This window comes from Barbus barbus (genome assembly GCF_936440315.1).
Source record: "Barbus barbus genome assembly, chromosome: 40".
In the NCBI taxonomy this organism is placed as follows: domain Eukaryota; kingdom Metazoa; phylum Chordata; class Actinopteri; order Cypriniformes; family Cyprinidae; genus Barbus; species Barbus barbus.
The window spans coordinates 6035010-6061924 of NC_136718.1; the positions used below are offsets into that span (position 1 = coordinate 6035010).

The following is a 26915-nucleotide window of genomic DNA, read 5'->3' on the forward strand; positions in this document are numbered from 1 at the left end:
CAAAGGTATAATGCATTTTGGGGGCATTGACTATTTATATGAGAATGATATTTAGTTTTGACACATGGATAAACTGTTTTGGGAGAGAGATGAGCTTTTGCAGGGGATCCATGGTGTTGTGCTAAACCATCCAGGTTATTTTGACAAAAGCACTAAATGAATGCACATGTGCCAAGGCAATTGAGAAGGATCTGTGCTATTTTGACTGTACTGACCTTTTATATGGGAAAGGAATCTGCTTTTGAAGCATGGAAGAAGAGTTTGGGGAAAGATATTTGATTTTGCTAGTGAGCTATAATGTTGAGCAGAACTGTAAGACTGTTTGGCCAAATGACCTTATGGTTTTGAGAATGTCATCTCGGTTTCAAGAAATGAGCCAAACCAATCGAGAAAAACTGTAATAGAAGCATCTCGATTCCTGACCAATCCCAAAATTACCGGCTCTGGATAGAAAGTATAGATTTATGTATGATTTTTTTATTATTCAGTTATATATTTATTAATTTGTCTTTTTTATCATACAGTATAGATACTGGATAGTTGCAAATGTGTTTACTGTGGTTCTAAGGGAGATCCTAGGTGGTTGATATGATATTTTGGCCAGTTGCTAGGCAGCTGCTAGGTAGATAGATAGATAGATAGATAGATAGATAGATAGATAGATAGATAGATAGATAGATAGACAGACAGACAGATAGATAGATAGATAGATAGATAGATAGATAGATAGATAGATAGATAGATAGATAGATAGATAGATAGATAGATAGATAGATAGATAGATAGATAGAATATAACAATATATAAACCAATAAAACATATAACATCTCCAGCACTTTCACAACAGAACAAAATAAGTGTAATCTGATCCAAGTCAAAAATCAATGCCTCAAATCCGCAGATAAATAGTCAGTATTCCTCTGTCATCTCAATGGCCGCCAGCTGTCTGCTGATGATGGAGCTGATATCTGTAAGTGTGGAGGATGAATCACTGAGCCGCTGAGGTGTAGTGATCTGTAAATAAGCACTCTCAGGATTGATGTGGAATGTAAACGATCGCTCTGGTGTGTATTGATGCTGGATGAGGTAAGGCCCTAGTCAGAGATATTCAGCCTTGGTAGATCTACGCTCATCAGATGTGTCTGGGCTGCCACCGGTTAGGCGTGTCGACATGTCGTGATGTATATAAAATCTATTGTATGACAGTTAACAGCTGTTTTACAAGAGCGATGAGACATCTCTCCCCCTTAAAGGTGAGAAGGTGAGCCGCTGAGGGGAGATTGGTTACAGCACTGCTTATATGAACCTCTATTAAAGTTTGATAACTTCAAAATCAGACTTTGTTTTACTGTTGAGTGATGGCTAAACCTTCTGTGTCTTGTATTTGTGATTAATGTTTTTTGGTAGTTCTTTGTATGTGTATGCACACAAATGCTTGAGTTTGTGTGCTTGCGTAAGTGTGTGTGTGCGTTGTTGTTTGCGTAGCGGCAGCTCTAGTTTCTCACCAGCATAAGGTTTCCCAATGCTGACTTTAAAAGATTAAGCCACTCTGAACCCAAATGTAGAACAAGCAACAGGCAGAAACAACAGCCAACAGGAGACCCCTCTCTCATGAGAGGTAGGCCTGTATCTGTGTGTGTGTGTGTGTGTGTGTGTGTGTTCAGTTAAATAAATGAGTATTAGGCAACATCTGTTCAGACATCCTGTCGTGCGTGTTTTGGGAGGAAGTGACATAAATGTTTATTGGAATCGTTCTGTGCTGAATTATCTGTAATTTCAGTGTTTTATAAATGTACATGTTGCTTTTAATATGCTCTGCTATGAATGTTGAAATGTGCCCTATCAGTTTGTCAGATTACTGTTTAGATTTATTTTTATGGTTACGCTTTACTTCAGTAGTCTACTTTATATATTATACTAACTATAAGTAACTTTGCAACTACAAGTTAAGTCATTCTCATTCATTTGCAACTACATGTCAACTAACTCTTGTTAGAGTATTAGTAGACTGTTAAGTTGATGTACTTGTACTGTTAGGATGTCAACAAGTGTTATTAGGCAAACAGTCTGCTAATACTCTAATGAGAGTTAGTTGACATGTTGTTGCAAAGTTACTTGTAGTTAGTAGATTGTCTAAAATGGACTATCAACATAAGGTGTTATGCTATTTAGTGTCCTGAATGCTTTTCTAATAGGTTCAATTGAAAATCTAATCATGGGCAAAACAAACTGATTATTTGTCCATGGTTTAAACTGACATATAACTGGGTTTACAGCCTGAAGGTTTAACATTTCACAAAGCGGTTTTATTATCTGCTTCCTTAGAAACCATGTGTGTGCTGGTACCTTAAAGATTTAACCTGAAGAACATTTATGTATGTATGTATGTATTTATTGCTTAAGGTGTGTGTGTGTACTCACAAACAATTTTTTTGCAGCACATTTTATATAGCTTATATATTATGTAAAAGCAGAGATAAATGACATAGAGTATGAAAATACTAAAATTATAAAATAAACTTGAATGCGCTCATATTTATTTGAATTTACTTGCATGGCCTTCATGTGATGTGAAAAATCAAAAAAGAAAGATAAATCATAAAATACAATTTAACCAGAATAACTGATTGTCAAATATTTTATTTTATAAAGAGAGTTTGATTTTATCTACCAGCTGCAATGAGGTTGAGTGACATTGAATATCTCTGATCATGTGAGATTCCTGTCAATGTCATTTCCCAGCTCAACAGCACTGATCAGCATCCATCAATCACCTATTATAATAGCATTTATTATTGTCTTTATTCTATGCATGCTTGTATTTTTTCAAATGTTTTTTTCCTGATATATCAGTGTTTCTTCACCCGTTGTTATTTGTTTCACTTGTATAAAGACAGTCTCTCTCTCTCTCTCTCTCTCCCGGTGACGCACATGTTCTCTGTTTTCTGGTCAGTGGCAGCTGAGCAGGATGACTCATTTTTGGCATCTTTAATTAAACATCTGTCTGTGCCTCTCAACCATGCTCCTTTTTGAGATTTAGAAAACTTGTTTAGAAAACTCTAATACCTGTACATGCATGAAATAAAATTAGTTAACTTGTAGCTGAAAAATGAACATTTTTAAATCTATTGTTACTTTTACATTATTTTTAGCACATTGCTCTGTTATAGTTAAGTGGTTTTAGGTAGTATAGAAGTATAAAATATAATTCTATATACCTTTTTTGGTTTACACTTTATTTTAAGGTGTCCTTGTTACAGTGTAATTCTACATTTAACTGAGTAATATTAATTAACTACATGTAGGGTTACTTATGCATAATTTATTGTTATTATAATAGTAATTATATGTAACGTGTAACAAGGACACCTTAAAATAAAGTGCTACACTTTGAGTATATGATTGCAACGTGGTTATTAAAGGAGCTCATCCCTGATATTCTGATCTCTAGATTGAACTCTGATCCCAATTTCAGTGGAAGTTTATAGTCCCATTTTAATTTCCACCCGGCAAAAATTAGCTTACTTTAGAAACATACAAGCACAAAGTATATTAGATCTGAGGTCTCATTCACATCACATCACATTCACATTAAATGTAATACTTTGGCTGAGGGTTTTGGAAAAATATGTTAAAATAAGTTAATTTGAGTAATAGTTATAGTGTAGGCTCCATTAATAATTTAAATTTTGCTAATATGCTGTCTTTGTATTTATTTCAAATTCCATTTTTTTTATGTTTTCGGGCTTAAAACCAGAGAGAGAGAAAAAAAAAACTTTTTGGCTCTACAAAGTGCTGTTGCTAATGACTTGTAGTACAGCTTGGCTGATGGCACTGCAACATTTCCTCTGAACCCAATGCAGGTCAGTGGAATAGTAAGTGAATTAGATGAGGGGCGATTGTTTTCCCCACTGTCTTGGCCTTTACTGGGCCAGCAGTTTCTCTTTCTCTCTCTGCTTCCTTCCCTCTGCTACTATCTCTCGACTTCTCTTTCAGCAGCTCTCTTATTCTCCCACACTGCCTCACAGGCCAGGACTCTGGTGTCAAGTGTTTGACAGGGGTTACTCTTTAGCTGAGGTGATGTCCGGCTGACTGTTGTGTCAGAGGTGTGTCACCATAGACACTGGAAACGTCTGTGTCACATTAAGAATCACAGGGAACCCGTCCAAATGTCTGTTCAAATGTACAAAACTTGAGTTTGTGACAGCGAGGGAAAATGGGAAAGCAACTAAGCTTTGTAGAAGTATTTAAATTAAAAGTTTAAAGCATTTGAGTGTTCATGTGAATGCCTGTCAAGGTCGCATTTTACCCCATAATCAAAGGAAAAACATTAAATAATTTGTTACATAAAGCCTGTTTTAGGACATTGTTGTTCCCTGCTTTGTTTCATTTTCAGGCACATACTTTCATGATAATTAAGCCCTCTGGTAAAACTTTTAGGTTTAGGGACCAATTGTCACGATTGACTATTTTTGAGTATTACTGTATCATGCATATTACCAGCACATTGGCTGTTTATTAGTATTTATAAAGCACAAATTAATTCCTTATTCTGCATGACCATATTCTAGATCCCTTATTCCACCCCTAAACGTAACAACTACCTTATTAACTATTAATACGGGTGGGTAAAATATGACATATTGTGAGATTCACCTGCATAATATAATATTCAATCGGCCCCACTTTATATTAGGTGGCCTTAACTACTATGCACTTACATTTAAATTAATAATTTGATGCAAAGCACTTATTTTGTAAATACATGTTTTACATTGTAATTATATAAAAAAAAGACCTGCATGTCATTGTATCTGTTATTAATTTCAGTGATTATAGTGTCGATCCATCCCTTACACCTTAACCCATCCTTAAACCTGACCATACCACTAAACATGTCCTTATTATACCCATATTCCACCTTAATAGCAGCAAATATTGCAATACAATATAAACACAATAAGTCAATTGTAGGCTAATTATTTTTTATGTAAGTAAGGCCACCTAATATAAATTGGAACCATTCAATTTGATATTATAGTTTTGTAAACAAGCAACAACATGTCAGTCTGAAAGAGGATGTTTAATACTTATTAGTATTTTCTTCATAGACTGTTATAGACGTATGAAATATTCCAGTACTCCCACATTTGCAGTGTAAAAGCGATTCACAGCGAAAACAAAAATAACCCAGAGACGACTGACATTTTTGGAAGTGTTGTGATGCTGACACCTCCCAAAATATGTCACCTTCGCCAGCTGCTCTCCTCAGTATTTCACCCAGACCAGTAACTAAGAAACAGAGTGCTTCTCAAACACCATTTCCTGGAGTTTTATTACTCAAAAACAGGCTCTAACTCTTCTTCCTTGTTTTGCAGGCTGCAGCACCTTGGATTCTTCCTCATTGTGTTGACCTCCACCTCAAAAACAAATGACAAATATCAATTTGAAATACTAAACCAGTGGGTTTGTCCTGGTGAAGGTTGAATTCGGTGGTTGTCTGATATCTGGAGCCACATGACTGTCCAGGCTGGAAGGATAGAGGTGCCGCTAGTTGAGTTTGAGGGTATGGAGAATACTAGCGGTGTGGACAATTTCAATGACCCAGACTATCCCAACGAGATGACGGCTTTGACGGTAGAAATGCCAGAGTTTGGGCCTGGCAGCACCTACTGCAATTCTGCAAAAGTGTCACCATATAAAGAGAGGACACCACAAAATCTGGACAAACCGCAATCACCTGTCCTGCCCCCTCACACAAGGAGAGGGCGGGCCAGCTGCGCTAGTCTGATTTCCAACTGGAAATTACTCCTGAACAGTGAAGGAACGCAAAGTGAGACGATCTTCAGTAAACTGGCCAAAGAATACGAGGACTTGTTTATTGATAAGCGACTTCTCGATGACGGCGATCAAAAGGTCATCATTAACATCGCCGGTCTTCGCTTCGAAACCCGCCTGAGGACCCTCGACCAGTTCCCAGACACCCTTTTGGGTGACCCAATGAAAAGAATGGGCTATTTTGACCCCATGAGAAACGAGTATTTCTTTGACCGCAATCGTCCGAGCTTTGACGGGATCCTTTACTACTATCAGTCAGGGGGGAAGGTCCGCCGGCCCGCGAACGTACCTTTAGATGTCTTCACGGATGAGATCATCTTCTATGAGTTAGGACAGGAAGCCATGGACCAGTTCCGCGAGGAGGAAGGCTTTATCAAAGACGTGGAGATCCCATTGCCGTCCAATGAGATTTACAGGCAGTTCTGGCTGCTCTTTGAGTATCCTGAGAGCTCAAACGCAGCCAAAGGGGTCGCTCTCGTTTCCGTCTTCGTCATCGTCATCTCCATCATCATATTCTGCATGGAGACTCTCCCAGAGTTCCGTGAGGACCTAGAGATTTTTCCAACTGTAGGTGTTTCCTTCAACCAGACACATCCCTCAGGTGCTCCTCCAAGTGCCTCTCCCAAAACTATCAGCAGCACCTTCTCTGACCCCTTCTTCATTATTGAGACCGCTTGCATCATCTGGTTCTTCTTCGAGCTCAGCGTCCGTTTCCTGGTTTGTCCCAGCAAGCAGGAATTCTTCAACAACATCATGAACATGATTGACATTGTCTCCATTATCCCCTATTTCGTCACTTTAATAACTGAGGTCGTGACCACCACCAATAAGTCCAACACGGGGCAGAATATGTCCCTGGCTATCCTGCGAATCATTAGACTGGTGCGAGTCTTCAGGATCTTTAAGCTTTCCAGACACTCCAAAGGGCTGCAGATCCTGGGCCAGACGCTCAAGGCCAGTATGAGGGAACTTGGCCTGCTCATCTTCTTTCTCTTCATTGGCGTCATCCTCTTCTCCAGCGCCATCTATTTCGCTGAGGTGGACGATCCTAACACCCAGTTTGTTAGCATCCCTGATGGATTCTGGTGGGCTGTAGTGACCATGACCACTGTGGGATATGGAGACATGTGTCCTATTACGTTAGGCGGTAAGATTGTGGGCACTCTATGTGCCATTGCTGGGGTTTTGACCATCGCCCTGCCTGTGCCTGTAATCGTCTCCAATTTCAACTACTTTTACCATAGAGAGACAGAGCAGGAGGAAAAGCAGCCCATAGCGGAGTCAACCGATCAAGCTTTAAAGTCAGGGAACAATACAAAACAAGGAAGTAGTTCCTCTCTGAACAAGGCAAATGGGAACTGGTAGACTGACAAATCCAAGTATTAAAGCCCATATCGAAACTTTATTTTATGAGCGTGAATCTCATTAAACACGTTCAGGTCATATTTCACCACAAAATCAAGAGACCCAGATAGCATACTGCAAGATGTCTTCATCTGGAAAGCATCTGCTGTGTATAAGCATCTGATAGATGTCTTTAAAGATGTTAGTTTACTAAAGTCATTTTCTAAACGGCTATTTGACATCTGATAGGAATTGTCCTATGGACGTATTGCAGATAGGCAAGCACTCTAAAAAAATACGTCTTGCAGATGTCTCCATGATGTATGTGTGCTATCAGGGTAATATTTTAAGAATAAAGAAAATAAAGAAAATAGTCCATTTTAGTATCACTGCAACACATTCTCAGTACAGTTCTCATAAAAGTAATGCATCCAGATGTTTTACCTTTATTTTATAATTAGCATTATTCGCAATGGCTATTTTCATCAGATTCTGATTAATGTAATAGAGTATCTTATTTATCTTTATCAGTTAAATGCTTTACGGCAAGTACTTCCAAGATGAATAAATAAATGCTTTACAATTTACATAGTTACGTCATAAATTGTTCAGCAATAAGAAGTTTTTTCTGCATTATATTAATGCAAATGAGGAAGAAATGTAATGCAAATAATTCAAAATAAATATTGATGTTGCTAAAATAGGCTATAAAATTACTATAGTTTTTGCTATTTTGCTAAATTTGTGAAATATGACCTTGACAAGTTCTCCACAGGTTTTTTGAGATTCAGCCGATAATGTTATAGTGCTTCAGTGTTTGCTAGATTTTTTTTCAATTCTTGAGAACAGATGGTTATAAATGTTACCTAACTTGAATAATACGAATGTAATAACAGTTTCTCTGAAAACATAAGTAGCAGAATTTAAATTTCATGTTAGATTTCCATCTGTGTTGCGTAATCCTTTTATTAAATTATAATTCAACCTAAACCATAATCTCATAAACCTATCGCATCCGGTCCACTATGCGTAATTAAAAATGACAGAATCACTCTGAAAATTAAATGACGCCTGCACTGTCATCAAGTGTGTTTGGGTGACTTCCACCAGCATACTACCCTTTTGAGTATGCAAAATGGCACCTTTAACATTAATATGTAACACCATGGTCTCTATATGTGTTTTCTAATATACTTCCAAATGAAGTATTTCATAATAGTTTCATTTTGCATTTGAAATGATAATCATTATGGTTTGTTGTGGCATTTTAGAGGAAGCTCAGCCAATGAAGAGGAGAAATGCATCCAGAGTTTTCCACTTACAGTCTATATTCATTTCTATGAATGAGATGAGCATAACAGTGCCTTTCACTCAAATGGGCTGAACCTGTTGTTGCCGGCATGCTGTCATACGGGTTTTATATTGAGTGGAATTGATTTCCTTGTATTATTGGTGAATGTTGGCTTGATTCGAATGAAATATATATTCATAGACCTATTAAGACAAGATATCACTTTCTCAGATTCAACAGTTACCTAAGGAAAGTTAATTAAGAAATTAAGAATTTTCTTTGAGAAAAACACCCTAAAACGTGATAAAGACATTCATTTTTTAAACATTTTGCTTAATAAGTGAGAATATACAACATTTTGTTGGAAAGAGAATCAGGGAGCTATGAGCCAAGGCCTCACTGTATTATATAAGTTGTGTTGCAAAATCTTGTGAATCTTGTTGAGCTGTTTCCCAAGACATACTGGATATAAACACATATTTTCATTGTGTTTTTGATGTTATAACTGCTGCTATTTTATACTTACCTAAAGTTATGTCATTTTAGTATGAAAAGGTAGTGTGTTATTATTATTTTAATAGGTGCATGAAGACATTATTAAGCAGAAAGCTGTCATTGTTAATCTGGCATTTGCACATTTTGCCTCTATAATGATTGTTCTTCACAGACTAACTGAACATTGGTGGTTGTGCTAGAGAATGAATTGTACATTTAAACCCTTTTATTCTATAATTAGAATCTAATGAGAATATTCAAAGCCTTTGAAAATATTAATAAGGAATCTTCAGGAACTTGTATATCATGTGCTTAGCCTGACAACTTATCATAGTTGATTGTAAATTTATGACTGTAAATAAGTGACATAAAGCCATTTACTGTGGTAATAACTGTGTACTGTATGTATTAAAATTATACATTGTGTAATTGTTGCAGCGTTTGGCCTGAAATGCAAATCCCAGTGATACGAATCACAGGCTGCTGGTGTGGTCACTTCAAAACTTTTCAATAATTGTTATTACAGACTTGCATTTATTAGCTGAATAAGTAATCTTGTTATTTTATATTAGACATGGCATGTCCCTTTACTGATATAAATGCATTTGTTTTTTATCTTAGATTTTCATAATTTGACAGGACAGCAAAGACTTTGCCATAAAATGATTCAAATTGCATTTTCAGTAACATATGGAAATCATCTTGCAGTGTGAATGTCCTCAACATGAACTGCAATATAAAGAAACCTATTAAAATTAATAATGTGAAAAGAAGTTCAATTAAAAGATATTGGCATTAACTAATTGGAATGTATTATCACAAATGACTATAGTCATACACATTACCTAAAAAAATTAAATAAAAAAGGGGCATGACTGTCCTAATCTTATGAAGTAACATTTAAAATGAACAATATAGATACAGAAACTGAAAGATGGCTTTAAAATGGTGCCTTTTACAAATTTGGCATTTTTCCAATAACCTGCATTCATGTATTTAATCACGTGTTCTGATACTGTAGTCAGAAAGTATGTCGAAAAGTTATCTGGCGGTCAGGTCTTTGAGGTCCCCCACCTCTCTGAAAACCCCTCTTCCTCATTTACTGTTATATAAGATGCCCTCATTACCGGGCTTGACTTTCACTGTAACATGAGCAGCTCCTCTTTTCCTCTTTCATCAGAGACAGATCATAGCCATGCTTCCCTTTTCCTCTAACGTTGTTGCTACTCCACTAATACTGTATGTGAATAAAACGTGTGTCCATGCAGAATTCATTCAGTTAGATGCTCACAGGGTATAGTTCTTAAGCAGCTAGCCGTTTATAGTGTACACATCAGTTGTACACTCAATGTTAAGGGCACTTGATAATGCCCACTATAGTTTACAAAAGTACACAAGTTTTGATGTGTTGACAAACACACTACAACATATGTAAAGTACTTAATTATCATTTTAACTCTTTTGTACTATTTGATATTACAATTAAAGTAAAAAAAAAAAAATTTAGTTTCAAGTTTGTGATTACAAATATACTAAAACCCATGACATAAGTTTCAATAAAAAAAGTTGGGTCAGAATATAACAAAGTGCTCATCCCATTTTATGTATATAACATGTATACACACATTTGTATACATACTTGCTAAATGCTAAAGCCTAAAAGTGTATTTTTGTCAACTCTTAGGAGTGATTAGTATAGCCTCAAAGCTAAGAAATTAGCTAAAAACTCTCATTTTGATTTTACACTGAGTCAAACATGAGTTAAAATAAGGATAGCACTGTATTACTTCTCTGGAAGAGCACAAAGATCGACTCTGTGACTTGTTTTATCTCCAGTCATAATAGCTTTTAGTCTCCTGTAGCGATCTGACAAAAGCCCCAGGAGTGATCACTGAGGTAACACTAGCCCAAATGCTGCCGTGCCCTAAGAGGTAAGAGAAACAATGGCCACTGGTCAAAGTAAAGACTGGAACGGTGTTGGATGAAGGCATGAAATGTGACAAGGTACTTCAGTGAAAGAAACAGCTGTGAGCAGGAGAGGTAGGCGATGAGAGAGGCTGTCAGTGCTTTCTGCTGTTATTCATGAACTCTGTATAAGTATAATTATGAGAGTCATATCTATTACATAACAGACTGGCTGTTACAAGGTCTTAGGAATGGTGCGTGACTGTGTTTGTGAGGAGTTAGTTCTTGTTTTCCATTTAACAGGATGACATGACACCTGCCTCCTACATTCGCACACACAAAAGCAATGCAATATTTATGTACAGTAAACAGAGCAAACTGACTGACCCCATTTGCACTATATACTGGTTGCCAGGGTCTAAATTTAACATGGGTCGAGCACAAAATACGACAACATGTAATTCACAGAACTAAAAACAGTTAGACTGGTCAACAGGCTAATTTGTTTTTTTTTTTAAGAACTGCAATATAATGCATTGCTTAATGGTTAAATTCAATTTCTGTGCTGGTAAAAAGCACCTTCAAAAATTTCACAGAAGTGTTTCACAAAAGTATGTATCTTTAAAATGCAAAGTACAGTTTCACATACTTGTATTTAAGTACATTCACCTACCATTGGCAGATGTTGTTCATTTTGGACCCTTCTAATGACTGATTGTAGAATATGTTATTAAAGGTGCATTTATTTATGTATTTTTCATTTATTTTTTTGAGTATGCAGTCGCCTTGAATCTTATAGCCTATCTATATCAATATATTTTTACATATTATTTTTATTATTATTTGAAAGAATTTAGCAGGGATGCATTAAACTGATCAAATAAATCAGAACTGAGAGTAAACACATTTATAAAAAATATTCATATTTCAAATACGTTCAGTTCTTTATATTCATTAAAGAATCTTGAAAGAAACAAAAACACAGCACAAATGTTTTCAACATTGACAATGATAAAAAAAAATGTTTCTTGAGCAGCAAATAATCATAAATAAAACATAAGTAAATAAATAAAACAGAAATAATTTACATTTTACAATATATTGAAATAGAAAACATTTATTTCAAATAATAAGAATATTTCACAATATTACTGTTATTGCTGTGTATTTTTCATCAAATAAATGCAGACTTAGCTGGTGAACCAAAAAAAAAAAATTATTTCATTTCTGAAGGAAGTCATCAAATTTCCAGATGGTAAATATAAGTTTTATGACGTTTACAATCTCTGGCTCCTTAGGACTGTCAAGACAGAACTCTGCCCTAGTGACAGATAAATATACTGAAATGTATTTGAAGCTAAGTATATTACAAATACATTTACATATGTATGTACATAATACGAAATACCCTGCAATTGTACTTTTAGTGTATACTTAAAGCCTGCTACAACTAACAACTAATGTTGTACTTAATGCACTTTAATTGTGTGGAAGTAGTGCTGAAGTCCAACTCAAGCTATACTGAAGTACATTTGATTGTGCTAAAGTGGAACTATTGAAAGTATACTACACTTTAAATATCTTGCTTTCAAGACCGATATAATTCAAAGATAATTCTATCCTCGTCAAGAGTGACATTAAAACACAGTTTAGGCTTTATATTAGGAAATGTGATACTCCAAATGAAGTTTAAAGGGGTCATATGACCTTGCAAAATTTTGTGTATTTGGTGTAATGCAATGTGTTTATGTGGTTTATGGTTAAAAAACACATTATTTTCCACATACTGTACATTATTGTTGCTCCTCTATGCTCTGCCTTTCTGAAACGCGTCGATTTTTACAAAGCTCATCGTTCTGAGAAGCGAGGTGTGCTCTGATTGGCCAGCTATCCAGTGCGTTGTGATTGGCCGAATACCTCAAGCGTGAGACGGAAAAGTTACGTCCCTTACCGTATTGTGATGCCGTGTTCCTGCATGATGACACAAAAAAACAATTATAAACGAGGCATTTGCTGCATCCAGTGGGGACATAATTACTGATTATAATGACTTCTACCGTCTTTTTATGTGTTGCATCACGCCACATAAACATTACCATGTCTGCATTTGTGATCGGAGAAAAGACAAACAACAAGCACTACTCTACACTGCTCAAAATTCACGTTTGAATCGTCAGTAGCAAATTCTTTAAATAAGAAAATGTACTTACAGGCTGTGAGTCAGAAGCGCCAGACTGTCCTTGCAAAGTTGGAATTGGCCCACTTTATAGAAACAGTCTTTGTGCAAGCCAGCATTGTAGGCTACTCTTCCAGGTTCAGGAAACAGTCCTCCGTAAAATGTGCTGCACACACTCTAATATTAGGGTTGAACTGTTCTGGAACAGTGTTGTAAATACATCTTAACCACTGATTTCTAGTTGTGTCCTCTTTTGGAAGCCCAAACAAAGTACTTTCGCTTTCACATCGAAACACACAGCGTCTCCAGGACATGGCGCCGGCGGCAGCAACAGCACTACAGCGAGAATAAAAATCACGCCCTCTTTCTTTGCGTATACATTTGGGCAGTGTTATGCAAAACTCCCCACACCGTGACGTAGACATGTGGGGGCGTGTTTGAATGAGCCGTTTTAGGGGGGCGTGGCAGAGTCTAAACTTTTATAAAGAAAATCTCTTTGGGTTTGAGACTTTAGTCTTTGCAACTTCAGGGTGTAATTTTTATGTAATTGTGTTATCTCAGCTTGTAACACTCCAAAGAGAAAGGAAAACTTGAAATCGCATCATATGACCCCTTTAATTATATTTTTTATTTTGGTAAGTCTCAAGCGATATGTCAGTAAATATGTTAATAGTAGTGCTGTCAAACGATTAATTGCATCCAAAATAAAAGTTTTTGTTTACATAATATATGTATGTGTACTGTGAATACTGGGAGACATTACTTTTTCTTACACCATAAATAACTTATGATGCACATAAACAGATATTGTGTGTAAAAAATTTAAATAAATAAAAAAAATAAAATATGTTCTGATGACAAACTCATCTACATCTTGGAGTAAATTTTCATTTTTGGGTGAACTCTTTCTTTAACAGTCAAACAATCTGCTTTATATTTATTCTAAAAAGTATTAACATCATTGCGATCAATCAATTATTGCTCGGTTGAAAGATCTGAGGAGATAAACTGGGCTCTATATGACGTGTGGCACACACATGGAGGAGGCTGCTCCATTTATTTCTGTCCCACGAACACACTGCAGTATACGGTAGATCTGCTGACAGCTTGTTCTCACCACATCTACGCTTCAAATGTTTTTTTTTCTCAGCAGGGAAAGACTTTCTGCCTGAGCTTAATGCTTAGTTTGGAATGAATGCGTTTAATTTAGTTGGGAGATTTGGTGTTGTAATCCAGGTCTTGGCAAAACGGAAGATTCTTTAGATTAAAGAGGAGTAAATTTGTTGTGGGTGATTTGGAAGTAATTTAATTTTAGCTCTTCAAAAATGTCACTTTTACAAGTCTATCTGAACAGTCTGTATAAATACTTTAACATGAATTTGTAGATAAAAAAAGAATATTATTGCTTGTTTAAGACTTATAAAATGTTAGTGTAACTTAAAAATATCAATTTGTTCTGACTGGAAAAATGAAATTAAATTGAATGCCATTCTACTCTTATAACGCATCAATGAAATCCACCAAATGAGGCCACCATTATTATTATTATTTATTTTTATTAAAATACTCTGCAAGAAAATGTAATATATAATTAGCATAATTTTAGGTGTGCTGTATAACTTTATTAAATATAATAAAAATGCATTATTATAGTCGTTCAACTTTAATTGCAGCACTAATGACTGATATGATAATTTTGACTATTTTATATATAAAATATGTTTTGGACACGTTTTTACTGAAACCCTATTGGCCTACATGAAGTATATTTATATCGAATTAATGTGACTGTTGGTTTAAATTCATTATAAGAGAGAAATTCTAGCGAGCCAGTCCTGCCCACAAAAGCCAATCTAAGTCAGAAGACCCACTGAATCATTTTATACAGAGACTTTGTGCATTTCAAATGGCTAAACACACCAATCTAAATGGCCAATGCAGAAAGATGTTTGTCTTTATTCTTGTCTTTTCACAATCGAGTAACTGTGTGCTGTTGACTCTGCACAAACTTCACATGGTGTAAGGCAGCACACCAAAGACTGCTGGTTTTGGCCTCATAGGTCTGCTCCTCTAACCAGATACACTGAGCCAAAAATAACCAAGACCTTCCTTTGCAAGAAACTAAACCATCTCAATGCACAAGTCTGTGCAGGTACATGGAACTTTCCATCAAAGAGACTCGTTAAAGATGGAGTGAACTCATGAAAGTTTAACGAGTCAGGAAAAAAAAAAAACATCTGAGCTGGCACTAAACCAGCCTTCGAAAATCAGTCACATTGACATTTACATTCATGCATTTAGCAGACGCTTTTATCCAAAGCGACTTACATTCAAGTTTTTTTTTTATCAGCTCTTGCTTCCCTGGGAATCAAACCCATGATCTTAGCGTTGCTAGCACCATGCTCTATTATTTGAGCTACTACAGGAAAGCTTTGCATGAAATTATTGCAGAAAAGGTGCATTAAAAAAGTAATGATTAAGTTGTCATGACAAGGAATACGCAGATGAATGAGTTAAAATAAACAGTAAATATAATATTATGCGTGACCCTGGACCACAAAACCAGTCATAAGGGTCCAAAAAAATCTAAATATTGAGTAAATTGCCTTTAAAGTTGTCCAATTGAAGTTCTCAGCAATGCATATTACTAATCAAAAATTAAGTTTTGATATATTTACGGTAGGAAATTTACAAAATATCTTCATGGAACATGATCTTTACTTAATATCCTAATGATTTTTGGCATAAAAGAAAAATCTATAATTTTATATATATATATATATATATATATATATATATATATATATATTTTTTTTTTATGTCAGTTTGAGGCTGATATTATATTATATTATATTTTATTATATTCAATTAAATTAAATTAAATTATATTATATTATATTATATTATATTATATTATATTATATTATATTATATTATATTATATTATATTAAATGCTCCTGTACTTTGGGTTAGTGAGTATTGCGGTATAGTAGCACTGGTTGTTTTCATTATCAGTGGGCTTGGGGTCTGTGTATTTCACTGCCAGAGAATGTAGGTCATGTTCATGAGGATTTCCCTGCTTCTAGAAAGCAGGTACACTGATGTGCTTTTAATAGTGTTTCACTAATTCTCATCCCTCAAGAGGCCTTAATGCCCACTGTCACATCAACAAAATATGAAGTGAGGCCTTTACTATGTGTTACTGTAATAAAGTAATGAAAACCACCCTGTCTATGTGTGTATGTGTGTGTGCGTGTAAATACAATTAAACTGTAGTATACTGTATAAATTCATAGTATACTGTATTTTATCCATAAACATTTCAAATGATAATATGCTACATTATTTCCAGGCTGATATTTTATTATTACTGATTGAGATACTATTATAGTTTTTACTATTTTGAATTTGTATGTTTCCATTTTCATTTTTATTTTTGTTGAAGTTTTAGTGGTTTTGTTGTGTGTTTTTGTAATTTTTAGTAGAGAGATTAGAGATTCCTTTATTTCTCATTTTTATGCTTCACATAAAAACGAAATTATGTTTCACACGTCCACACCTCAGTAATTCAGTGCCAAAAAAAGATATTATACAAATATCTAATAAATAAGAATACTAATAAATAAACTAAAATTCTTTAAAATAGAATATTAAAAAGTACAGTCTTTTAAATGTAGTTCACATTCTCAAGTTAAGCAGTCTGATAGCTGTAGGGAAAAAGCTGTTTAACAGCCTAGAAGTCCTAGATCTGATACTTCTGTATCTTTTACCAGACTAGCTTTTGTTTTTTACAGAGTAGCTTTTGTTTTTTAATAAATGCTACGTATTACTTTTGTTATTACTTTATTTTATTACTTTATTACTTTAATTACTTATTATATTTTTTGCAGTTTTAGTTTTATTTATTATAGTACTCAAGCTGAGAAATGCTAAATCTTGCCTTGTAACCTAGCTGAAATGAAAAAAGGTTTTTTTTTTTCAGTTAATATTTCTATTTTTAAAAGTATTGAAAATGTTTTTCATTTTAGTTTGTTTAATATATGTATATACACTCACCTAAAGGATTATTAGGGACACCTGTTCAATTTCTCATTAATGCAATTATCTAATCAACCAATCACATGGCAGTTGCTTCAATGTATTTAGGGGTGTGGTCCTGGTCAAGACAATCTCCTGAACTCCAAACTGAATGTCAGAATGGGAAAGAAAGGTGATTTAAGCAATTTTGAGCGTGGCATGGTTGTTGGTGCCAGACGGGCCGGTCTGAGTATTTCACAATCTGCTCAGTTACTGGGATTTTCACGCACAACCAATTCTAGGGTTTACAAAGAATGGTGTGAAAAGGGAAAAACATCCAGTATGCGGCAGTCCTGTGGGCGAAAATGCCTTGTTGATGCTAGAGGTCAGAGGAGAATGGGCCGACTGATTCAAGCTGATAGAAGAGCAACTTTGACTGAAATAACCACTCGTTACAACCGAGGTATGCAGCAAAGCATTTGTGAAGCCACAACACGCACAACCTTGAGGCGGATGGGGTACAACAGCAGAAGACCCCACCGGGTACCACTCATCTCTACTACAAATAGGAAAAAGAGGCTACAATTTGCACGAGCTCACCAAAATTGGACGGCTGAAGACTGGAAAAATGTTGCCTGGTCTGATGAGTCTCGATTTCTGTTGAGACATTCAGATGGTAGAGTCAGAATTTGGCGTAAACAGAATGAGAACATGGATCCATCATGCCTTGTTACCACTGTGCAGGCTGGTGGTGGTGGTGTAATGGTGTGGGGGATGTTTTCTTGGCACACTTTAGGCCCCTTAGTGCCAATTGGGCATCGTTTAAATGCCACGGCCTACCTGAGCATTGTTTCTGACCATGTCCATCGATTTATGACCACCATGTACCCATCCTCTGATGGCTACTTCCAGCAGGATAATGCACCATGTCACAAAGCTCGAATCATTTCAAATTGGTTTCTTGAACATGACAATGAGTTCACTGTACTAAAATGGCCCCCACAGTCACCAGATCTCAACCCAATAGAGCATCTTTGGGATGTGGTGGAACGGGAGCTTCGTGCCCTGGATGTGCATCCCACAAATCTCCATCAACAGCAAGATGCTATCCTATCAATATGGGCCAACATTTCTAAAGAATGCTTTCAGCACCTTGTTGAATCAATGCCACGTAGAATTAAGGCAGTTCTGAAGGCGAAAGGGGGTCAAACACAGTATTAGTATGGTGTTCCTAATAATCCTTTAGGTGAGTGTGTATATATATAAAATTATTATTATTATTGTTATATAATGTCACACTAATATATATATATATATATATATATACACACACACACACACACACACACACACACACACACACGTGTACACACATATGTATACGTATATATATATTTATATATATATATATACATACATATGCTATTCCAAGCGCAGCCTCACATGACAGTAGGAACATGGGAAACACAGAGTGAAGTAAGTCTTTTTCATTCTTCACTTCTGCTTATCTGTTCTCATGTATTCTTAAACATCAGAGCCTATCTGAGGACAGAGACGGTCACGAGTCACGGCTGCTTAACATTTTATAGCCCTCCACTTTGTCAGTCTTTCTTCACATGACAACCGCCCATGTTTTTTTCTCTTCTAACTGTACATCTGTGTGTGTGTGTGTGTGTGTACCGTCCATCTGTTTCCACTGTGTCTGCAGCCCCAGATGCGCCATTCATCATTCTAAAAGTCATCTATCTTTCTCCTTCACTCCATGTTTTTTTAATCTATCCTATCTTCCACACCTGCCCAATCAGAACAGTTCAATAGCTTTCTATTGTCATCTCTGCTTTCCTAACAACAGAATGGGAGACGCCAAGCTCGTGTCACACCGAACCCAAACTCAGTCCAAAACCTAAGCAGGCATCATTGTATGCAATTATAGACAAAAATACTGTCCCTAAATTATAATGCAAACTAAGATGGATTCCCCATAGATTCCCTAGAAGAGTATGCCTGAATTCTTAGTATTCATAAAACAGTAGGCAAAAGATACCCGGATGAAAATAGTAAATTCAATGAATCATTTATTTTCAGTGTGTGTTATTTACAATTAAACATATTATAGTTTAAGCTTATATTAAATGCAGATAGTGCTTTTTGACCCACTTAAGTAGGACTGAAGTACAACTTTATATGTAATTTTATAATTATTATTTCTATTGTCTTTTATAATGTACTGCCAGTGAATGGGTGCCGTCAGAATGAAAGTCCAAACAATAATCCAAGTAATTCACACGACTCCAGTCCATCAATTAACGTCTTGTGAAGCATTTGTAAGAAACAAATGCATCATGGTGATGTTTCAAAATGTTTCTTCTGGCTAAAATACAAGTCTATAATCCGTAATAATGCTTGCTCCAATGAAAAAGCTGTCTCATCTGAATCAGGAGAGAAATATGCACAGATCAAGCTGATGATGAGAGAGTATGACAGCAGGGGCCCGTTTCAGAAAGGAGGTTAAGTGAAAACGTCTCAGGTTACGTATGTAACCATGGTTCCCTGAAGGGAACGAGACGCTGCGTCGAAACGCATATGGGAACGCCGTCAGCGCGACCAGGCTCTGAATATGATGTGTAATCAGTCAAACAAGGGCGAGGCGTCACGGGCGGGGTGACGTCACGACCGGGAAGTATAAAAGCACGTGCGGCGGAGCCGGCGTCAGCTTCAAGTCATGAAGCAAGCGCTGGCAGGGATGCCGGAAGTGTGGCTACGCGACGCAGCGTCTCATTCCCTTCAGGGAACCATGGTTACATACGTAACCTGAGACGTTCCCTTCCAGGAACTTCGAGCTGCGTCGAAACGCATATGGGATCGAGATACCAACGCCGCCAGACTGACAAGTCCCTGCCTGGTGTCAGGACGAAAGGACAGAGGAGCCGGGAGTGGCTCGGATGTCGAGGTCATAGAACCTAACGAAAGTCGTGGACCACCCAGCTGCGTTGCAGATGTCCTGCATGGAACATCTGCCCAGAAGGCCTTGGAGGCCGCCACACCTCGGGTTGAGTGCGCTCTGACTCCCACCGGCGGGGGGAGCTCAGAGGCCTCGTATGCCAAAGCCATGGCACCCACAATCCACCTACTAAGAGAGGGCTTCGTAGCAGGAAGACCCCTCCTAGGCGGACCATAGCACACGGTGAGCTGGTCCGACTTTCTCCACAGGGAGGACCTGTGGATGTATGCGTCTAGTGCTCGCACTGGACACATACGGTTGTGCTTCTCCTGGTCTGGCTCCCCGAAGGGAGGAGGACAGAAGGCCTGCAGTACGACCGGCTGTGGAACGACCGATGGGACCTTCGGAACATACCCCACGCGGGGGTAGAGGAATACTTTTTTGTCTTGATAGTGAGGAGTCTCTCAGTTATCTCCTGAATGGGCTCGAAAGGTGCAATGCACAGAGCCTCCAGAACCACAGCCAGGTCCCACGTAGGGACGCGAGATCGTACCGGAGGCCTCAGCCTCAGCGCACCGTGGAGGAAACGTGTAACTAGGGGGTGTCTACCCACTGACTGGCCACCAATAAGGGCGTGGTATGACGAAATAGCTGCCACGTAGACCTTAACAGTGGAATGGGTTACCCCTGCGGAGAAACGGGCCTGCAGGAACTCCAGTACTGCACCAACGGGGCAGTTGACTGGGTCGAGCATGGCGGTCCCCGCACCAAGAAGTGAAGAGCCTCCACTTCAAGGCGTACAGTTTCCTCGTTGAGGGAGCTCTGGATTGGAGGATGGTCTCGACAACCTCGGTTGACAGACCGGAAGCTATGAGTTGTGCCTCGGTGCCCCCGGCCTGTGAGAGGAGGTCCCTCCTGACGAGCACCCCACGGAGTGCCGTCGAGGAGAGATATCAGGTCCGAGAACCATACTCGGCCCGGCCAGAACGGCGCTACCAACGGTAGACTGACCTCGTCCCGGCGCACTCTCGCCAGAACTCCCGGGAGCAGAGCGATCGGGGGGAAGGCGTACAGACGGAGCCTCGGCCACGTCTGTACCATAGCGTCCAGTTGGCGACCACTCCACAGACCACGGGCAGGGTGGCCACTCATGACCGCACCCCAACCGGTGAGGGAAGCGTCGGTCGCTAGCGAGACGCGGCGACAAGGAGCTCCCAGCACCGGGCCCCGGGACAAGAACCAAGGATTCCTCCACATGTCTAAGGCACGGACAGCGGCGTGACACTTTGACAGCGCGGAGCGAGTCTCCCCTCAGGGAGACCCCCTTGGTCTTGAGCCACCACTGTAGGGGCCTCATGTACAGCAGGCCAGAAGGAATCACGCTGGACGCAGCTGCCATGAGCCCAAGCAGTCTCTGAAACTGCTTGACAGTGAATGGCTGGCCTTCTCACACTCTCTCGACTGCCGCGAGGATCGACTCGATCCGAGCAGGGGTCAAACGAGCCTGCATCGTGGTCGAATCCCACACTACACCCGGATAAGTGGTTCTCCGAGCTGGAGAAAGCACACTTTCCTTGGCGTTTAGTCTTAACCCCCCAAATCTTTCATGTGGGCGAGAACGACACCTCGATGCCGAATCGCCGCCCGCTCTAATTGAGCGAGGATCGACCAATCGTCGATATAATTGAGTATGCGGATGCCCTGCAGTCGCAACGGGACCAGTGCCGCATCCACACACTTGGTGAAAGTGCGGGGTGAGAGTGCTAGGCCGAGGGGAAGAACCCGATACTGATACGCTTTGCCCCCGAAAGCGAACCTCAGGAACTCCCTGTGAGAGGGAAGGATGGGTACATGGAAATAGACATCTTTGAGGTCTGTCGTGACAAATCAGTCCTCAGACCTGATTTGAGACACGATCTGCCTGACAGTGAGCATCTTCCCTTCTCGAAGAGAGCCCTCCGGGTGCGGAGACCGATTCTGCATGCTCCGCACCCAGGCAGACCACGCACAAATCGTGTGTGTCCTCGCTCGTGATATAGCGAGGGCAAGGATGCACACACGACTTAAAACGTGGTCTGAAAGCTTCACCCCTGAGCTTGCCCTTGGCTTTGGCATGATACTGAATGCTTTCCACTTAAAACTAGGACAAACAACAGTAAATAAGACTGACACACACAGAACGCTTCGCTGAATGACAAAAAGCTGACGCCGGCTCCGCCGCACGTGCTTATATGCTTCCTGGTCGTGACGTCACCCCGCCCGTGACGCCTCGCCCTTGTTTGACTGATTGCACATCATATTCAGAGCCTGGTCACGCTGAAGGCGTTCCCATATACGTTTCGACGCAGCTCGAAGTTTCTGGAAGGGAACTCGGAGTATGTTAACCCTGAAATTAGGGAAACTCTGGGTTTTCCATTTCAAAATGGGAGGTTTGTCAAACCCGGGAAAGCAGGGTAAGTCAAGCCCGTTCCTGAAAGAGAGGTAACTTATACTCAGAGTCAGTTACCGTGGTAACTTACTCTGTGAACATAACCTGGTCGGGAGCAGGTTTTCTTTGGTAAACCCAGAGTTTCTTTCCATCTCCTCCCCCTTTGTAAAGTGTAAGCGATGTTTTAATGCCTTATTCATTCATTCACGCTGCAAAATTGCTTTTCTTACGGAGTATTTTTGTCTTATTTCAAGTACAAACATTTAAAAATTCTTAAGTTAAGATGCATTTTCTATAGATGAAAAATTATCAAGATATTTAGTCTTGTTAAAATATAAAACTGTTCTCCATAGGGTAAGAAAAATAATCTTAACGCAAACGGAAACAAGAATAGACTATTTTTAATTTCTTACCCCATTTGCCAGATAATTTGGAAAATAAAATAATATTTTAAATATTTTTTTCCCCTTCATGGAAACAAGACTAAATACCTTATAGCGTGTTATTTATGTTATTATAATTTTATACCGTATTCATGTGCATATTTATTTGAGCGGTACCATTTAAAATGGTAGTTTTTTTTAAAACATCGGAGATGCAGAGCACATTATAAATCCAGTATGCAGATTTTAAGGAAAGTGTGCATAGCTCTCACGCTCTTTCTGAGAATGTTTTCCTTGGCAAGAGGAGTTTTCACAGGACTGTAGGTCAGTGGTGTAGCAATGGGTTTAAATGAGGCTAATCTGCAATGAAGTTCACTTGATAACATCTTTCTGTGACCTGTGGAAGTAACCCGAAATAATCAGAATTTCCTTCAGGATTTCCAGTGTGGTTGGATGTATTGATGCCAAGCGCATCCCCACCATTATGAAACTGATTACTGTATGAAATGGAAGGATGCCAGATGGAGGGGTAGTACGAGCCATAACCACCACCACAGCTGTTAAATAAACACATTTTTTGGTCATCTATATTTCCTAATACAAAAGCAAAAGTTATTCTTTTTACTTTTGGATTTTAGAAATCTTCTAATACCTGACCATCTCCTCTTCATCTGTCAGTGGTGCTGGTGCAGGTTCTCCCTCTGCCTTCTTGCTGTCGACAAGTCAGTAGTTCATTTTATTACTCTAATTAAGAAATTGAACAGGTTGGATTAGAGAATATTTAATTATGTGAAAAGAGTGTTTTAGACTATGTGGAAAAAGCTGCAGCGCATTGAAATTGAATGATATTTAATATAAAATATCTGTAAAGTCATTTAGCCCACACCCATGAACCTTTCATGTTTAAAGCTTTACCTTGATTGAATTGTGTTTTTATACTTCATTTTTAGCTGCTGCCACGTTCTTGTTTCTTTTTCTGTCTTTTTCCTATTTTTTGGCCATGAGATACCATTAAAATGAATATTAGTTCAATAATTTACAGTTTTCACCTCTGATATTATAACAGTTATTAAGTTATAGACAGTTATTAAGAACTCAGAGTTTCGCATCTCAGAGTAAGTCAACTCAGAGTTCAAGTTTAAACTCAGAGTTGGTTGAAACGGGCACCAGATGGACTTTTTCACTGGATTATGGACTCATATTTTGGCCATAATATATGTAATGGTTTAAAGTTGGTTAAAAATATCTTCAGGATGGATTTGTTTCTTACAAACACCGGCTTTTCACTTCACAAGATGTTAATTGATGGTCTGGAGTGGTGTGGATTATTGTGATGTTTTTATCAGCTGTTTGGACTCTCATTCTGACGGCACCCATTCACTGCAGAGCATCCATTAGTGAGCAAGTGATGCAATGCTACATTTCTCCAAATCTGTTCTGATGAAGAAAGCTACTCATCTACATCTTGGATGGCCTGAGGGTGAGTAAATTGTCCACAGATTTTTATTTTTGGGTGCACTATTCCTTTAAGTGTCCAAAAACATTACATTCAGTTCACTTAAGTAAATTATAATCACTATAATCCATTATAATGCTCTGAATGATCTGTTTAAGGAAACACTACTAATCTCATGATCAATTGTCAATTAGATTTATGCATGCTGTTGTTTATTGACTTAAATACAGAAGGCAGGATGTCCCCTTTAGATCCCTGGCTGACCAACATCAAGCAAATCTTACATTAGTGTTAACCTACTTCTGAATAATTAAACCACTGGAGTTGAGTTGAACTAATGTGAATTATTCACTTGGGTGACTTAGAGGTAACATGGTGTTTCCTGACCTATAGCTGCTTAAGAGATGCCAAAAAGACACAGGATCTCATGATAAGCCCTATTTTGTCTTGCGTACGGTCTCTTAAGGGAATTTAAGTTGAATATCTGCTCTACCACAGTCTTTGTAAGCACAGGTTATGTTTCGCCAGCCAGATTGAATTCTGCTGTGATAGGCCTCTCCAGTCATCAAGTTGTCAAGTGTTTTGATGTTATCAGAATGGAACGGAATAAGTAAATAAGGTGTCCGACAGTTTGTCAATTTAAAGGATGGTCAGGAACTAACCGAGCCTAGTCTGATGAATAGACCCGATTGCAATGTAAATATTGATTGATTATTTACAATTAGTTTTAGAGGGTATTTTGAAGCAGGCGCTGTGATACGGAGTTCGCGGACACTTCTAGAGCCTGTGATGATGGAGATGCGTGTTTATCTTAAGCATAAAGGGAATGAAATATCCAAATATTTAACACAAGCCATGTTGTAGAGATAAATTAGAGAAGCTTCATATGAAAAAATGTGGGAAGTCATGTGATAACACATCCCATATGGGTTTTGCAATGCAAATGAGTTTATTTTCATTGAGGAGATAAAAAAAACAACAACTAAACTTTCTCAATAATCCACTACAGGTAAACAAAATTGCATTTATGTCCAGGCAACAGGAGAGAAAACCATGTGAGGCTTTTTTGTTCAGAATGCAAAGTTTGAATGAATAGCGCCATCATGTGGAGAGTCTGCAATTACATCATATGACACATATGTAGTGTGCTAATTGTTGTTTTTTAATGTCTACAAATGAAAAAAAAAATATATATATATATATATAAAATTAATTGTCAAGTTCACTTAACTTATTTTTTTTAATTATTATTTACTAGATAATTTTAAGGCAAGAGGTTTCCTCAATTTTCTTTTAAGTTAAGTAAACTTATCACTTTTTACAGTGTGGGCAGTATGGCAAAAAAAAAATTAAATCTTGCTTTTATTCAGAAAGTTTGACCGATTCATGATTTTTGTGTGAACAGGCCTGTACACTTAAATGATAATGTATCGTTGGTCCAAACAACTATGTATGTGAATCATTCCTCTGTTTGTAGTGAGCGTGGACTCTGGTAATGCATACTTTGAGAAGGTATCAGAAGAACTGGAGTTGATTGTGAAGGAGATTCAGTTCAGTCCAAAAGAAGCTTGTGCTCCACTGCCCTCTGCTGCTTCTGTAGGAGACTGCAGCTCTTCAGGTGACCCTCTCCATGAAATCTGACTAGCAGAAAATGTACAATAAATTCCACAAAAAATATCTTGCTTTATTTATTTACTTTTCAAAGCTTATTTAAATTTAAGCTTCATATTGCAAATTGCAAATGCACACACGTGTCTCCTCAGGTGATTATCAGCCTGCTGAAGCAACATGGAGATATTATTGATCAAAAAGTAAGCATTTTAACCCTGATTCATTTAATTTTAAGAAATATAATTAAAATGTTTAATTATTCCTTTGACATAATGTTCAGTCAATTGATTGTGGTATCTAATGTATGCAAAATTCATTTTAAGAAAATAATTTAATTATCACATTTTATTAGTCCTACATGACTTAAGGATACTTTATTGTGAGTGGTCAGTCGCAGTATTCTGTGGTCATACAATTGTATCTCTATTATGCATATTGATGAATAATTATCCATTCAGGCAGCAAACTAGATCCCCTCATGCCATTTCTGTGTAATTTTCTTTCTAGATAAGCAGGAACAAGAGTGTCCAAGACTTCCTCCAGAAACTGTCTTACTCGCTGATCGCTACATAGCCCAGATCCCCAGTCCTCTTCCCCAGACCACAGACGCCTCTCCTGAGCTGGCCAGACTCGCCTTCACCCTGGACTTTACTGCCAAAGTGGCTGGATTGTGCAGCCAGACAGGCGGTCGAATCATGGGTTTGGTTACCAGTACCTTCAGGATTCCTTCACACAAATGTGTGCAGCCCACAGACAGGTAAGAACAGATCAGGCGGAGAAAAAAAAAACGGCAAAGGTGTAATTGTTGGAAGTAAAGTAATAGATCACAGTTGGGTCTTGGTTTATGTTACTCAAATGCACACTTTTTTTCTTTTTGAGTCTGTTTAAGCACTTAAAACCCAAAGATGATTTTTTTTTTTTTTTACACATGTATGTCAATAAATAGGTTCATAATGTATTTTTTATTATTACATTTTACCTTAGCTTCACTTATAATGTTAGTAAAAATTGTCATGACCAAATTTCTCA

General features: G+C 38.0%; 2 protein-coding genes across 2 annotated transcripts in view; both read left to right on the forward strand.

The window, feature by feature from the left end:
- LOC306859737 (uncharacterized protein) overlaps nucleotides 1-26915 on the forward strand; it is a 708874-nt gene that overhangs the window by 527671 nt on the left and 154288 nt on the right. The gene's annotated exons all lie outside the window — the stretch shown is intronic.
- LOC306859791 (potassium voltage-gated channel subfamily A member 10-like) lies at nucleotides 5518-7203 on the forward strand (the record flags this gene model as incomplete). Its single annotated transcript, XM_079401059.1, has 1 exon — nucleotides 5518-7203. One exon carries the CDS (start codon nucleotides 5518-5520, stop codon nucleotides 7201-7203), a length of 1686 nt encoding a protein of 561 aa, XP_079257185.1.